The 13,131-nt window shown below is 40.9% G+C and overlaps 1 protein-coding gene across 2 annotated transcripts in view; it reads left to right on the top strand.

The window, feature by feature from the left end:
* col27a1b (collagen, type XXVII, alpha 1b) overlaps positions 1 to 13,131 on the top strand; it is a 63,299-nt gene that overhangs the window by 8,843 nt on the left and 41,325 nt on the right. For both annotated transcript variants that reach the window (XM_084024477.1, XM_084024476.1), the window contains exons 4-7: positions 3,636 to 3,689; positions 9,571 to 9,624; positions 12,010 to 12,063; positions 12,157 to 12,210. In XM_084024477.1, coding sequence (XP_083880603.1) covers positions 3,636 to 3,689; positions 9,571 to 9,624; positions 12,010 to 12,063; positions 12,157 to 12,210 — 216 coding nt within the window. The remainder of the gene's footprint in view (positions 1 to 3,635; positions 3,690 to 9,570; positions 9,625 to 12,009; positions 12,064 to 12,156; positions 12,211 to 13,131) is intronic.

The following is a 13,131-nucleotide window of genomic DNA, read 5'->3' as shown; positions in this document are numbered from 1 at the left end:
GAAGTGTGTTAATGTTTTACTGTAAAGTCTGAACAGATTGCTGAGTCAGGTTTAGATTCTGAATTTATTTTCAGGCAATTTTATGATAATAATTGTTCTTTTGAATCATTTTAGTGATGACTAGAAGACATTGCTGAGTTGTTTTTAAAGTCTCTCCACTGGGATTAGGATGGACATTAGTGGACCGCAGCCTCTTTAAGAAGTCGTAAACTCACAAGAGCAGGAATGCTTTCGAAAGTAAACGCTACTGCAACTTTATTTTTAAAGACAACATGACAGCTCTGATAGATAGAAAAAGTGCTGATGAATTATTCAACAGGCCTAAGCTCTGAAGAGGGGAGGATTAAAATCGATGACCAGATAATCAAGTGAGGTCTTCAGTCTAATGGAGGGGCTCTCCAAAGAAAACCATTCAGGTTTCCCGTTGGCTTTCAACACATTGATCAGCAGCAGAATTGTATTGTGTGTTCGGGATGCTCTGGTCCAGTACGCCGGGTCGTTATCTTCGCCGTCACGGACCTAAATAACCAGATCTAGTGTGACCAATCCAAAAGTAAATACCGTTTCTGTGTCGATGCCATTCTAAAACTCAGTGTTTCAGTTGCAATTATTCAGTTATGGCTAGCCGCTGTGTTTCATTTTAGTGCCACAACAATCCCAGGCCTCATGTTACCTGACCTTTAGAGGATTCCAATACCTTAGCAGTGAGGTATACAGACTTTATTTAGGGGAGTTTCAAAATGATATTGTATCAATTCTTTGGGCAACGTCCAAAGTCTGGAGAGTTACAAATGTAATTAGATTCAATTCAGGATCCTGAGACAAATATTGATGTATCATATGTTCATTAACACAGTCACATTTATATCAACTCACAAAAAGACCATTACTAGGCACTTCCAGACATTTAAACAATCCATTCTTTTTCATGAAAAGAATATAATTTGACTTACTATTATTCACTGTACCTAAATACCCTGAGCTGATGCAATTGGTGTTGTGGCTTGTGAGTAGCATCCTTAGTCTTTGGAGAGAGCGATGGTCTGAACGCAAAGACGTGCGCACCTGAAAGTTGTGCACTCATTGCATTTAACACCTTTTTGATCCGTCCAGAGTTCAGATACATACATTAGGGCTGGGTATCGCCACTGGTTTCCCAAATCGATTCAATTCCGATTCACAAGGTCCGGATTCGGTTTAATCTCCTATTCGATTCGATTAGATTCAGTATTGATTGGGTTAGGGATATTTCAGTTACAATACCAACTTTTCTTGGATATGAAATAGATTCTCATATAACTAATGCTGTAAATTGTACAAGGAACCCTCTAACTTGGTGCATTATTAAAATATTAAAGTGATGGTTCAGAGTAAAATGCACCCTAGGTAATTTCCACCATGACATCCAGCCAAATACCCCCTCAGAAGCATTTTTAGCGATGGTCATCATTGGTCAAGATAGGGCGATCAGCTGAATGGCTTAGTAATAGCGCGATGGTACATCTTGTATATCTCGTAAATTACCCCACTAATAATGCATGGAATGTTACCAAACTTCTCCAGTAGTACACATAGGGTCTGTACTCACAAAACCAGGCATTTGAAAGTTTGTAAGTACACCAGGAGTTTATTTAAAAGAACACTTGCCTGATAGCTTCTATCCTCTGCTGTTAACGCTAGCGCTGCACCGACGCCACTTCAGTGTTTACCAAGCTGTTTCCGTGACGCGAGTTCCACGCGTACGAGTATGAAAACGTTTCGCTGAATTTTTATAAATGCTTGTATTATCAGGTCAACAAGTGTTAACAAGTGAAACTCGCGTCACGGAAAGCTAGGTAAACACGGAAGTGGCGTCGGCGCAGCGCTAGTGTTAACATCAGAGGATAGAAGCTATCGGGCAAGTGTTCTTTTAAATAAACTCCTGGTGTACTTACAAACTTTAAAATGCCTGGTTTTGTGAGTGCAGACCCTATGTGTACTACTGCAGAAGTTTGGTAACATTCCATGCATTATAGGGTAATTTACGAGATATACCCTCTGTACCATAGCGCTAGTACTAAGCCATTTGGCTGATAGCGGCTATCTTGACCAATGCTGACCATCGCTAAAAATGCTTCTGAGGGGGTGTTTGGCTGGATGTCATGGTGGAAATTACCTAGGGTGCATTTTACTCCGAACCAACGCTTTAATGTAAGAAGAATTGTTCCCAAAGTAGTAACATGAATGTACCTTTTATTAAACATGACCAGTAGCCTGTCAGGCTTACATTATATCTTATTTGTATCTGTATGGAAGTACTGCAACAGGGAATGTAGTGAAAGGACATGACAAAACACATCAGAACAGATCTGAGCAGCACCCTGGGATATGTTAACAAATCCCATGTTTTGCTACTAGTAGGGCTCAGATTCTGTTTTATTTTTCCCAAATTCCATGTTTTCCATTTTAATTTTTCTAAATCCTGTGTTTTCAGTTTTAATTTTTCTAAAACATTTTTTTACAATTGTATAGCATTTATTCCCCATCAAATCTAGTCTAATCATGTGATTTACTGAAGAAGTTCTAATTCTAATTCCTTGTCATTCAGAGATGTGCATAAATATGCAAGTGTATGTGCAATAATTTATTATTGCAATATGCATATACTATATAAAAAGATCGGTCCTGGGATTTTATTAACGATATCGGAACATTCAAATGAAGATCGATTTTAATCAGAAAATCAATTATTTGAACCCAGCCCTAAAATACATCTCATTTGTAATAGCTTCATAGTTATTTGTGACAAAAATACTCAAATCCTGAATAGTTCATGTTTATTAATTGTATAATTTCAATGATGTGAGCTCCGGCACTGCCTTTTCCGACCTCCCCAGCAGAGACTGCAGCTCAAACTTATCATGTATGCGGACAGCCTGATTGTTGCAGTCTAAAGAATCTAAAGGTTTCTGAAAGCTTTCTGGCTTTTCAGAGTGCTGTCTGAAAGAGTCTAATTATAGCAGTTGGTCCTGTCCAAGTCAGACAATAGTCCTCTATACGTCTCATATTATTACAGTAGCCCAATTTCAGCTGGACTGCCTCGAGCTTTATGGCCCATTTCTTTTTCCTCTTTCTGTAACCTTTTGCAGCCGTGGGAAAATAAGTAACAGTCAAACATCTCAAATCAAACGCAGGTTCTTCTGATTGACCCCTCATTAGTTTTGACCTTTCGGAGCTTTGCTAATCCATGTATGAAATTGTTTTAAAGCTAGCCGATGCCCATAATTATTATGACTGGCTGTCTCTGGAACCAGTGCCTACTTTCCTGCCGGTGCAATGAGTCGGATTTAGTCTGTTTCACAAAGGGACGGGCTTCTAACAGGACATCCCCATGCATGCCAGCACCTCACTCACTTAGTGCTTCGCAACTCTCAGCTAACTTCACTCAATGTATAAACAGAAAAAGCTTAAGATGTACTTACTTATTGAATATCGAGCTTGAGTGACTTTTAACTTATTTTTTTTCCCTCAGTACACAACTCCTTTTTACTATTCAAGGCTGTTCAAGACCTTCCCTTGAAATGACACGACAGCGACACTCATCTGCTCCTTTTGTATTTATGGACTCCTTGACATATTTCATATTTTCTTTTTAGGGCCTTCAAGGACTTCCAGGGTTGCCTGGAAAGCCGGGGAAGAGAGGGCCAAGGGTGAGTTTCTCCACACCAGTGACAAGTTTCCCATTTCCCTTCCTCTTTTTTTTCCATTTGCACTTTTCATTTCACCTCCAAAATCTTCCATATGCATTTCATTGTATCTTAATGATGCCTTTATCATGTTGGATCTGCATTGCAATGAGATTAGACTACTATCAGTACACTGATCTGGAAGCCATTTGTGCATATTGATGAAGCACTCAGTGACATCTTTGGATTATGGAGCATTATTCAGCCAGGCGATAGTTTGCTTTGGCTCTGGGTTTGATCAAGCTGTGCTTCTCTGCTGCCAAGGTCCATTTGTAAAGCTGGAGCGCAAACAACCCTACGCTACAAATCTGTGCATTGCCAATGTAAAATTAATTGAGCGCATATGGTAGGTATTAGGTGGACATGAACAAATACAGTGTGGTACTGGCACTTAAAGGAGACATAGCTCCTATGTTAACATTGGTGAATGCTTCCAGTATGTAAATGCCTGAAATGTAAATGTGAATGTTAGACTGAGTCCTCCAGCTCCATATCTCATTTTGGGGCTCAATATCAGTCTGCAACTGTGGGCTCCTGATGGAACCAAACAGAGTGAGAGCAGATGTTATTTTAAGCTTATGTTTTCAGAGGGAAATATAAGAAGAGAGAAAACAGGGAGATGATTTGTCCCGAGTGACAGTTTGTTATTTTAATATCTTTCTAAGACCTTCAACTGGTGATTATGTATGTGCTTCACTGGCTTTTCACCCCCTTTATATGAATATTATGGAAATTAACAAAGCAGAATTTGAGTTTGGCATCATAGTGAGTCCCCAGCGGAAGTAAATATGCTAGAACTGAAGGCAGTGAAGAAATGGAGAGATGCGCTGTTTGGTTGCTCCTTTGCAGCGCTCCTGCAGAGGTGCTCCTGCAGAGGTGCTCCTGCAGAGGTGCTCCTGCAGGGTACTTATGCTACTGAGTGAGCGCATGAGCTACCTGACGCAGCCCGTGAGACTGTGCCCTGCGGTCAGACCTCAGAGGGGTGGGCTGTTGGAACCCAATCTCTTTAAACAAGGAAGAAAGAGGGCTTTGTCCCCATCTTATTAGAGGCATTTAAGACCCTGTCTGGAGCTCAGCAGCTCTATGCAGTAGTACACCAATCTCTATAGAGTTCATTCATCATCAAGCTCTTGAGACCCAACTGCAAGCTGCATCAAAAAAAAAAAGGAAAAAAACCTGAGGGTGCAGTTCAAGTTTTTACTGATTGTTTTCTTTAACCATCAGAATTTTCCTGGATAGTTCACATGATTAGCAAGAAGTAGCTCACAGCTACACACATGATCTACAGAAAGCTCCAAAGTGGACTCTGGTCTGGGCATTGCTTGTACAAACAGTAGGAATCAAAGCGTCATTCACTGTAGTAGAGGATTACATATTTAAACTTAACATACTTCCATTTGCAGAAAGTTGTTGGACACCTACGCCCATATTTCCTCGATAATTTGTCTTGGAAAGGTTTCTTCCTTAAAGTAAAGCCCTACTGTTATTTGACTTGGAATGCGTTTTACAATTTGTGAGCATTTTTAAAGGAAGAGGTGTTGAAGCTTTAAGTGTTTAGTGAGAAATCAGCGTGTGACATTGACATTGAGACATTGTTATAGCAGCAGCTTTTGTTTGTGATAAATCATCTTCCAGGACAAACACTTGAATAGCCTTCATTAAATCATTATATCCTAAAAGTTGTACAATGCACTAATAGCCAAATCTAGTTAGTTCCCTGGGTGTAATAACATATAGTTCTGCCAGCTTCCTGCAAACTGTATGCAGCTGTAAAAGTAGATATTTTGGCTGTAATTCATAACTTTTACTAATTTATGATATATCCTTGAGCTGTATGCTGTAAAGCCCGTCCCGTTGTGGATGTATTAACCTCTATGTTCCAAAACATCGGCCAGTAGCTAGTAGCACAACATAAACTGAGTTGAACATAGTATTAGCAAATAATTGATATTGATCGGAGGCCATTTACTAACACGCAGGGCAAAAGCAGGAGCACAACCTCATACATCTAAGGTGTGTAATCTATTGTTCATTTATTTAAGAGAACCTTCATGAGAAAAAAGTTTGAAATTGTTCTTAAAATCCCAAGAGTGCTGGATTGTTCTAGCTTCCATATGTCCATTGCTCACTTTATGTTCCTGGAATGTTTAATTCAAAAAAAGTAAGTAAGTAAATAGTTTGGCCAATTAGTATGCACTGGGTGCTAGAGTTGCAATGGAGTGACCAATTCATTTTCATTTCTTATTAATATAAGTTTACCGATGGGTCATTACGAATGCATATTGCTATGGTTCCCCCCAGATGACCGCTGGTAGCTCTTGTCAGCACTGTTGCTGTTCTCTGCACTGTTTAGTAGCACTGTGGTCACCAGAGCCGTGTGGAGGCAGGAGATCTGCTCTGAACTTTGAATTTAGCTTTAGACTTACAGCATTGTTGTGCCATTTTTGCCCGTTTATGTTCAAGTATGTATCGAGTTTCAGGGATGTTATGTAGAAACATGAATGGATGGAGATGGATCAAAAGTATATTTTAGTTTAAAATACATTTATTGGAAAGACTGCTAAGGTTTTTGTTTAGTTAAGTTAAAATGCCTCAGGAAACTGAGGCGGTGTATTTGCCTCAGAATTGTGTTATTTGCAGTTTTAATCATATCTCATTTCGATTTCAAGTTAAATACGGAGGAAGTTGCACCAAGATATGAAGGAGTGGCTTGTGGGTGGATCAAAGGGGGCTTTGTGTAGAGAAACTAACCTGCCAGGATGCAGTCAGTATGGGGATGCCGGGTTACTGTGAAATAGAAAACATTTGCATAATTGCTAAATGATTGCTCAACATTATTATGACATGAAATAAGGAGTGGAAGCAATGGAAGCTGTTTCTGTCTGTGGTTGACTGATATAGAAAACTGAGCTGATATTATGTATGTAAAATGTAGATTATTCTGAAATGAATGCGGAGGCGAAACTAAGCAGTCTCTGAGGCTTGATTAAGTTCTTCTGTCATCATTGGTTATGCTGAAGGTCTTCACCATTTCCTGTGCTAAAACGAATAGGGGGCACATTATTAGAGTTGAAGTTAAGTGGCACGAAGTTCATAGAAGATGAAGCCAGCAGTCAGTTAGTTTGTTCATCAGCGTTGAATTAATCCTGTTCATTGGCAGGAGCATCTGTAAATCTCTCTCTAGTCCTTTTAACAGTTTTCCATATACTACTTAGATGTTAATGTACTGTAACACACCAGCAATTCAATTCAACCAATACCAATAAATTGATGAAAAATATTTGCATTTGCTGCCATCTGAATGTGCTACACCAACCACACATCATCTTTGGTTCAGAGCAGATGATGCATTTTATATTGCCAGCTGTAGCAACAGCAGTTTGTTTTCAGTGAGTGCTAAAATAGAGGTAAGTGATTCTATCCTATAAGTGTGATGCAGGTAAAGGCAGTTTAGTTAATTAACCATCTACAGAAAATAAAGCAAACTTTATTAAACAGAAATGTCAAATGGTTAAAGCCAGGGATGTATAAAGAGAACTGGATACAGCACTGGAGGCGAGCCTCCGATCATTCCTATGAAAGTTGTGGCACATTAAGCAAAACGAGTTTGGCTTTTAAGCGTAACGTTTTGGGAAAATAATCGTGAATGTAGGAAGTAAAATATTTACCTTTTATTGCATTTTACTGGTTTTAGGACACAATGACTTTAATAAATAAGGACTATTCAAATGTTCCTACTGGGAAGCTGATTTTCCTAAAAAGAAACACATGTATGTCTGCTGATTTACAGACATCTCTTTCCCAATATAAAAAGGGAAAAGTATTTTTTGGGCCCGATGGCATCAAGTGATGCAGCCGGAAATTACCATTCTGCCATTTGGCCACTATTTCACTTGAGAGTCTGGTACTCTTCTTGGAGCTTTTCAAGTATGAGCATTTGAATACTGTTTTAGACTGTTGTATTTTTCACAATTTGGTGCCATTTTATAGGCTTGACAATTATTAGATTATTCAATAATTAAAAGGTAGAGGGTAAAAATGCTGCTGGCCCCACCAATTCTCTGAGGAGAGTTTCCAAGCTTAGGCAACAATAAGCACTTAGTTAAAACGAAGTTCTTGCCAAAATAAGATTCTTTAATATACATAGAATTAAATATTTATCAGGCTAAAGACACAGTGTTCTCTCCATGCGGTCCAGTGGAGCAGGTCTGTTTAGGTTAATGGTCTATAAAAACAGTAGTGCTCCACGTGTCATTCCCGTAAAAGTCTTTGGCCCACATCGTGAACCTGGTCACAGCTCTGGCGTACAGGTGCCCTTCATCTGCAGGCTTCAGGTGTGTGTGTGTGTGTGTGTGTGTGTGTGTGTGTGTGTGTGTGTGTGTGTGTGTGTGTGTGTGTGTGTGTGTGTGTGTGTGTGTGTGTGTGTGTGTGTGTGTGTGTGTGTGTGTGTGTGTGTGTGTGTGTGTGTTTGTGCATGTGCTGATCTGGGTTTATATTAGCGCTCCTGTGTAAGTTATATTTGCTGGTGGATTTTAAATGGCCTCTTGTCGGGTTCTCTTTTGGATAATTAAGCAAACAGAATCTTCATTCCTCTTCTCATCCTCACTAAGATATATGGACGCCGTGACTCATTCTCCCCATTATACGTGTCTGTCGAGAGAGCGCCCACCTTGTCATCTGTGCTGTGCCTCCTCACCTTGTGTGCTGCAAGCATGCAATTTGTAATGTCCTGCATCTCCTCCTCCCTTTGCATACTATGCCAAGATAACAGCCTCTATATACGTTTTAATATTGAGAGAGCGAAAAGGGGAATGCTCTGAAGACAGGAGGCGGAGGAAATCTGTAGCTGAGCTTCTGTTAAGTGTCTCCATATGTCCACCAGCGATGCCTGTGAGGGGAGAGGTCTGGCCAGTTTGAGGGGAGGGGAGCTGCCCGGCTGTTCGACTCTTCTCCACAGTCTGATAATTTAGCACAGAGAAATAACAGAGACGGGCTGGATCGCCCAACCGTACACTTACACCTCTTGGCCCCTCCGTCTGTTTGACTCAGAGTAATCCTACCCCTCACTTTCACCTCTTGCTCAGGGGGAAAGTCTCTCTGGAAAGTCTGAACAATCAGAGAGCGGGCTGAAGATACAGTAGCTTCCTGTTCGGGCCATCTGAACATGTTTCAATGCTTTTAGTTTTGCTGGGGAGAGATTTTCCATGCTCAGCATTTCGAGCCAGCTCCCCACAAGTGTGCAGTTGAACTAAAGGCTCCTCATTTGGATGCCTCAGGAAGTTGTGGCTTTATTTTTCCAAACAATCCCTCTTTGCAGCTTGCTTGAATTTATAGTCCCTTTTTGTCTCTTCATTCTCTGCTCTTTTACGTCCACCCACCTGGCCTGACTTGCAGGAGATGGACCGTTTTGATAAAGCGCTTGGCACTGATGGCTCAATGAATTACATCTAAGTACGGTATATATCACAGATACCTACAGTTTGTGGCACTAAGCCATTGGAGAGTATGGTATGATAGATGAGTATTCTTCACTTTGTGGGACCCCAGAAACCAATGGAAAAGTGTAGGGATGAGGAAAATCACATCCATATGTCATAACTTGGACGGGCAGGCAGACAGGAGAGGCAGTACGTCTCACAGAGCACCGATACACAAACACAGCAGGACAGCGGCGCACAGCTGACCTGTCCCATAACACAGACAGGTTGTGGAAATTAAACAATATGTGCATACATATGGGAAAACCTCACATATAGTACTAACTCCCCTCTCTTTGCTACTTCAGTGACCTCGATGATCACCTTCACTCAGTGTCTTCCTCAAACACGTGTGTCTCTGTTTTCAGGGTCCTCCTGGCCCACATGGAAACCCTGGTCGCCCTGGACCTCCTGGAGTGAAGGTACAGATCAATAAGTGTACATCGAATGCTAACTACCTGTATTTAAGAAGAAAACATCTAATATATAGCTCATCTTGTAATATGTAAGTGCTAAAAGGGACAGTTTGTCCCCACATAAGTTGATGAATATAATAAAAATTCTCGCTGCAACACTGCTGGATTCTTAAAAGGGATCTACGACTAGATATAGGACAACCTCTCATGGCTCTCTCATGGCTTGCATCCCCAATGCAAGCCATGATTCTATGGTTATAAGGCAATTAAATACATGGCAGAGTGTCTTATGGTACATACAGACTAAATACTCTTCATGGGCCCTTCTGTAACTGATGAAGCAAGGATATTTAATCTATTATTTAAATTTCACGAGCAAGCACTTCTTTTGGTTTTTGTTATTCATCCAGTGTTTGTGATTTCACCGAGTTTGCATGTCTGAGGTCAGATCTGCTTGGGTTTGCAGTTCCTTTGAGTAGAGAACTGCACTTTTAAGTCTTTCTGACTCCCTTATTTGCAAATACTTGACATCAGTCTGTGTTCCAGCGTATTTGATTTGTCAGGAAGGAGTCTGTATGTTATGCTATGCCGGGATAAAATGGAAACTAGCTCATATTTCATGTCTGCACCAAATAAATTCCAATGGGATGGAATTTCAGCATTTTCCACACCGTCTTTTAACATTAAAAACAACATAATTGATACCATGCTTTGCCCTGCTTTAACCTGAGGGAAATAAAACTACTATATCGTACATATGTGTTACTGGAGCCGAACCAATCACGGATCAGTTTGACCAAAGTGCACACAAACCTCAAACAGCAGACTGGTCTGGCACCGTTCTGTTCTTAAAAAAAACAAGCTGGATGAAAACATACTGTGTCTTAGCTGCATTTTGTTTTGAATGTGTGCTATTATCTGAAGTTTATGAGGATAAATTGAGATGAGATGATGATCAGTTACCTACTGCTGTTAGTTGCCTGCCAGTAGACTCAAAGGAGTACATCATGCTTAAAATTAACATTTGTATATCAATGACTCACCACATACTTGGATTCTTGAAGAAAACTGTCTTGCATGAATGGAGAATCCGACAACAGCATAAAACTGACTAAATCCTTGAATGACTAATGCTGACACAACTCATGCTGTATAATCCAAGTCTCTTGTCCAATCAGTACTTCTCAAACAAATCGTACTATTTGAAACACTTCCACCACTACTGTCTCACAACAGACTCGCAGCACACAACACATGTTTTTGGAAAGGACAGAGCATACAACTGATACTTGGATTATACCGAGTCATGTCATGCTAAACCTGGCCTCAATGTATTACAATGAATCAAGGTTTTTTTTTTTAAATTCAAGGTAACACTTGGTGAAAACGATTGAAAGCCTCAAATCAGTATAATCAGCGGAAAGTGCTTATTGGGGTCTTCAGCCTTCAGAAGAAATTACCTGATTTAGCTTTCCTTTTCTTTTGAAATCTCCATGAGATATAGTCGAGGTGAAACCTTAAGACAGTGAGAAGACGCAGTGTTCCTGGTACGTATGTTAGTCTTGGCTCGAGTTGCTCTCCTCCCTGTTAAGAAACCAGTCTGGGGAAAATTCCCACAAAAACGTTTCAGTGCCAAGTTGTAGCCGTCAGGACCATGTAGGTTTAAATGGGCCTTGTACCGTAGATGGGAACTCCTGACGTACTGTCTCCAATAAACCAATAATGACTCAGCTATTTTGCCCTAAGAGGTCTGGAAAAAGTAGCCCCGCTATTTCTTAAAAAAGATTCAGGATTGCACTGAAGTCACAACAAAGTGTTTTGCCCAAACGTTACTTTGCTAAATGAAATGTGCTGATCGGCCAGTAACGGCTGTTATCGGCTGTTTTTTGACTACAATCCGAGCGACTCGGTTCTGCAACATTTTTCTTCATCTCTTCATATGATAAGTGCCAAAACAGGAAATGATCTATCCCTCCACGGACCTCTTACATTATAATTGTGTAGATTTCTGGGCCGCTTGGAAGTTAAATGCTGACCCAGAAAGCACTGACAGGATTCCCACTGCCCGAAAAGGCAGAAGAATGTACTATGATCACTCCCCATCACTTCTCGCTAGCTTGGTGTAAACCGAGTCAGCGCGGGGCATAAATGGACTGCACGTTTGTGTAAATACAACTACTAGACTCGCCAATAAGTAGGACGAACTTCTCGCTCTTTTAGAGTTTAAATGCAAACAGCGAACTCGTCGGCGCCTTGTGAAGTGGAATGCTGTGGCAGTGAAGAAATTATGCAGCGTTGGTGCAGACTAGTGCACATCTCATACCCACTGGGTGGGGGGAGAAGGGTCTTTAAAAGTATGAAAAACAATGGTTTGGTCTTTTTATGTTCTAGGGACAAAAAGGAGATTATGGACTCTCCCCCGGTCAAGCCCCCAAAGGACTACAAGTATGCAAATTATCATCTTATCGTTGGTTATTAGCAGACAGTCATGCAGATTATGTTTGTGTATTTAATGTGACCTGTTTTGTCCTTTCTCAGGGAGAGCCTGGTGTCATGGGCCCCCCTGGACTGCATGGGCAAGATGGACGAAAGGTAGAGAATCTAATTTGTCTCACAAGCTCAAACTGTGTGTTTGTTTGTTGTTTGGGTTAATCTACAAGGATGGAAGTGATTTCCGTCACAGGCCCTGTCCCATATGTGGGGAAGTTCATTTTGTACGTGTGTGTGTGTGTCTGCTCTTTTTCTGTTCTCAAAATGTTTTCCGACATAAATCAGACCCAGTGGATGAATGAGCGGAGATCTGTATGTTGGGGATCACTAAATCAAAACGTTCTCGTTCTCCAACCCTGACACACCCTGCACTGCCTTTGAGGGGGAAATCTGTGACACTGCAATGTTTAGAGACTCCAGCCAAACATGGATGTTTGAGCTCTTGTTTGGAAAGGAGCCTAACACAATGCAGGCGTCAAGGAGAACACCTGTGTTCGGGCTCCCCTGCGGGCTGAAGTACTAAAGGTTTGGATGTCTGGGCTGTTACATCATGGCTATCGCAGGCCTCCAAAACGATGAAGTTGCAGTTGGGGAGAGCTGTAGTTACTTAAGTTTTATACGCTTCCTCCAAATGCATGTTATGTCATCCACTCTCTGGAGAACAGTTCTTGTAAAAAGTAGGACAAGTTAGGATTGTGGTTTAGTTCTGTGATTTGGTCCCGCTCTGGATTGTGGGTCTACATTATGCTGCTTTACATGAGCTGGGTTATCCTGACAGAGAGTGATGGTTAGCAGCAGAGTGTTTTCTCCATGGCCTTATGCATTTTATCCTTGGCCTTTTCCCAAGGCCTGTTATCCCCCGGCAATAATTACACATCTCATGTGGGCCAGAGCCTGCTGGGTTTCCTACTATGCAGAGTGTGCAAATAATATAGTATTCTGAAACTGACTGACTTTGTTTTTCCATTTTTTTGTTTTAGGACAGTATTTGCATTAGTCATTTATTCCACACACTATTTTTTG

Source organism: Eutrigla gurnardus, assembly GCF_963514095.1.
Source record: "Eutrigla gurnardus genome assembly, chromosome: 13".
Taxonomy (NCBI): domain Eukaryota; kingdom Metazoa; phylum Chordata; class Actinopteri; order Perciformes; family Triglidae; genus Eutrigla; species Eutrigla gurnardus.
This window is presented reverse-complemented; position numbering and strand designations above follow the sequence as displayed.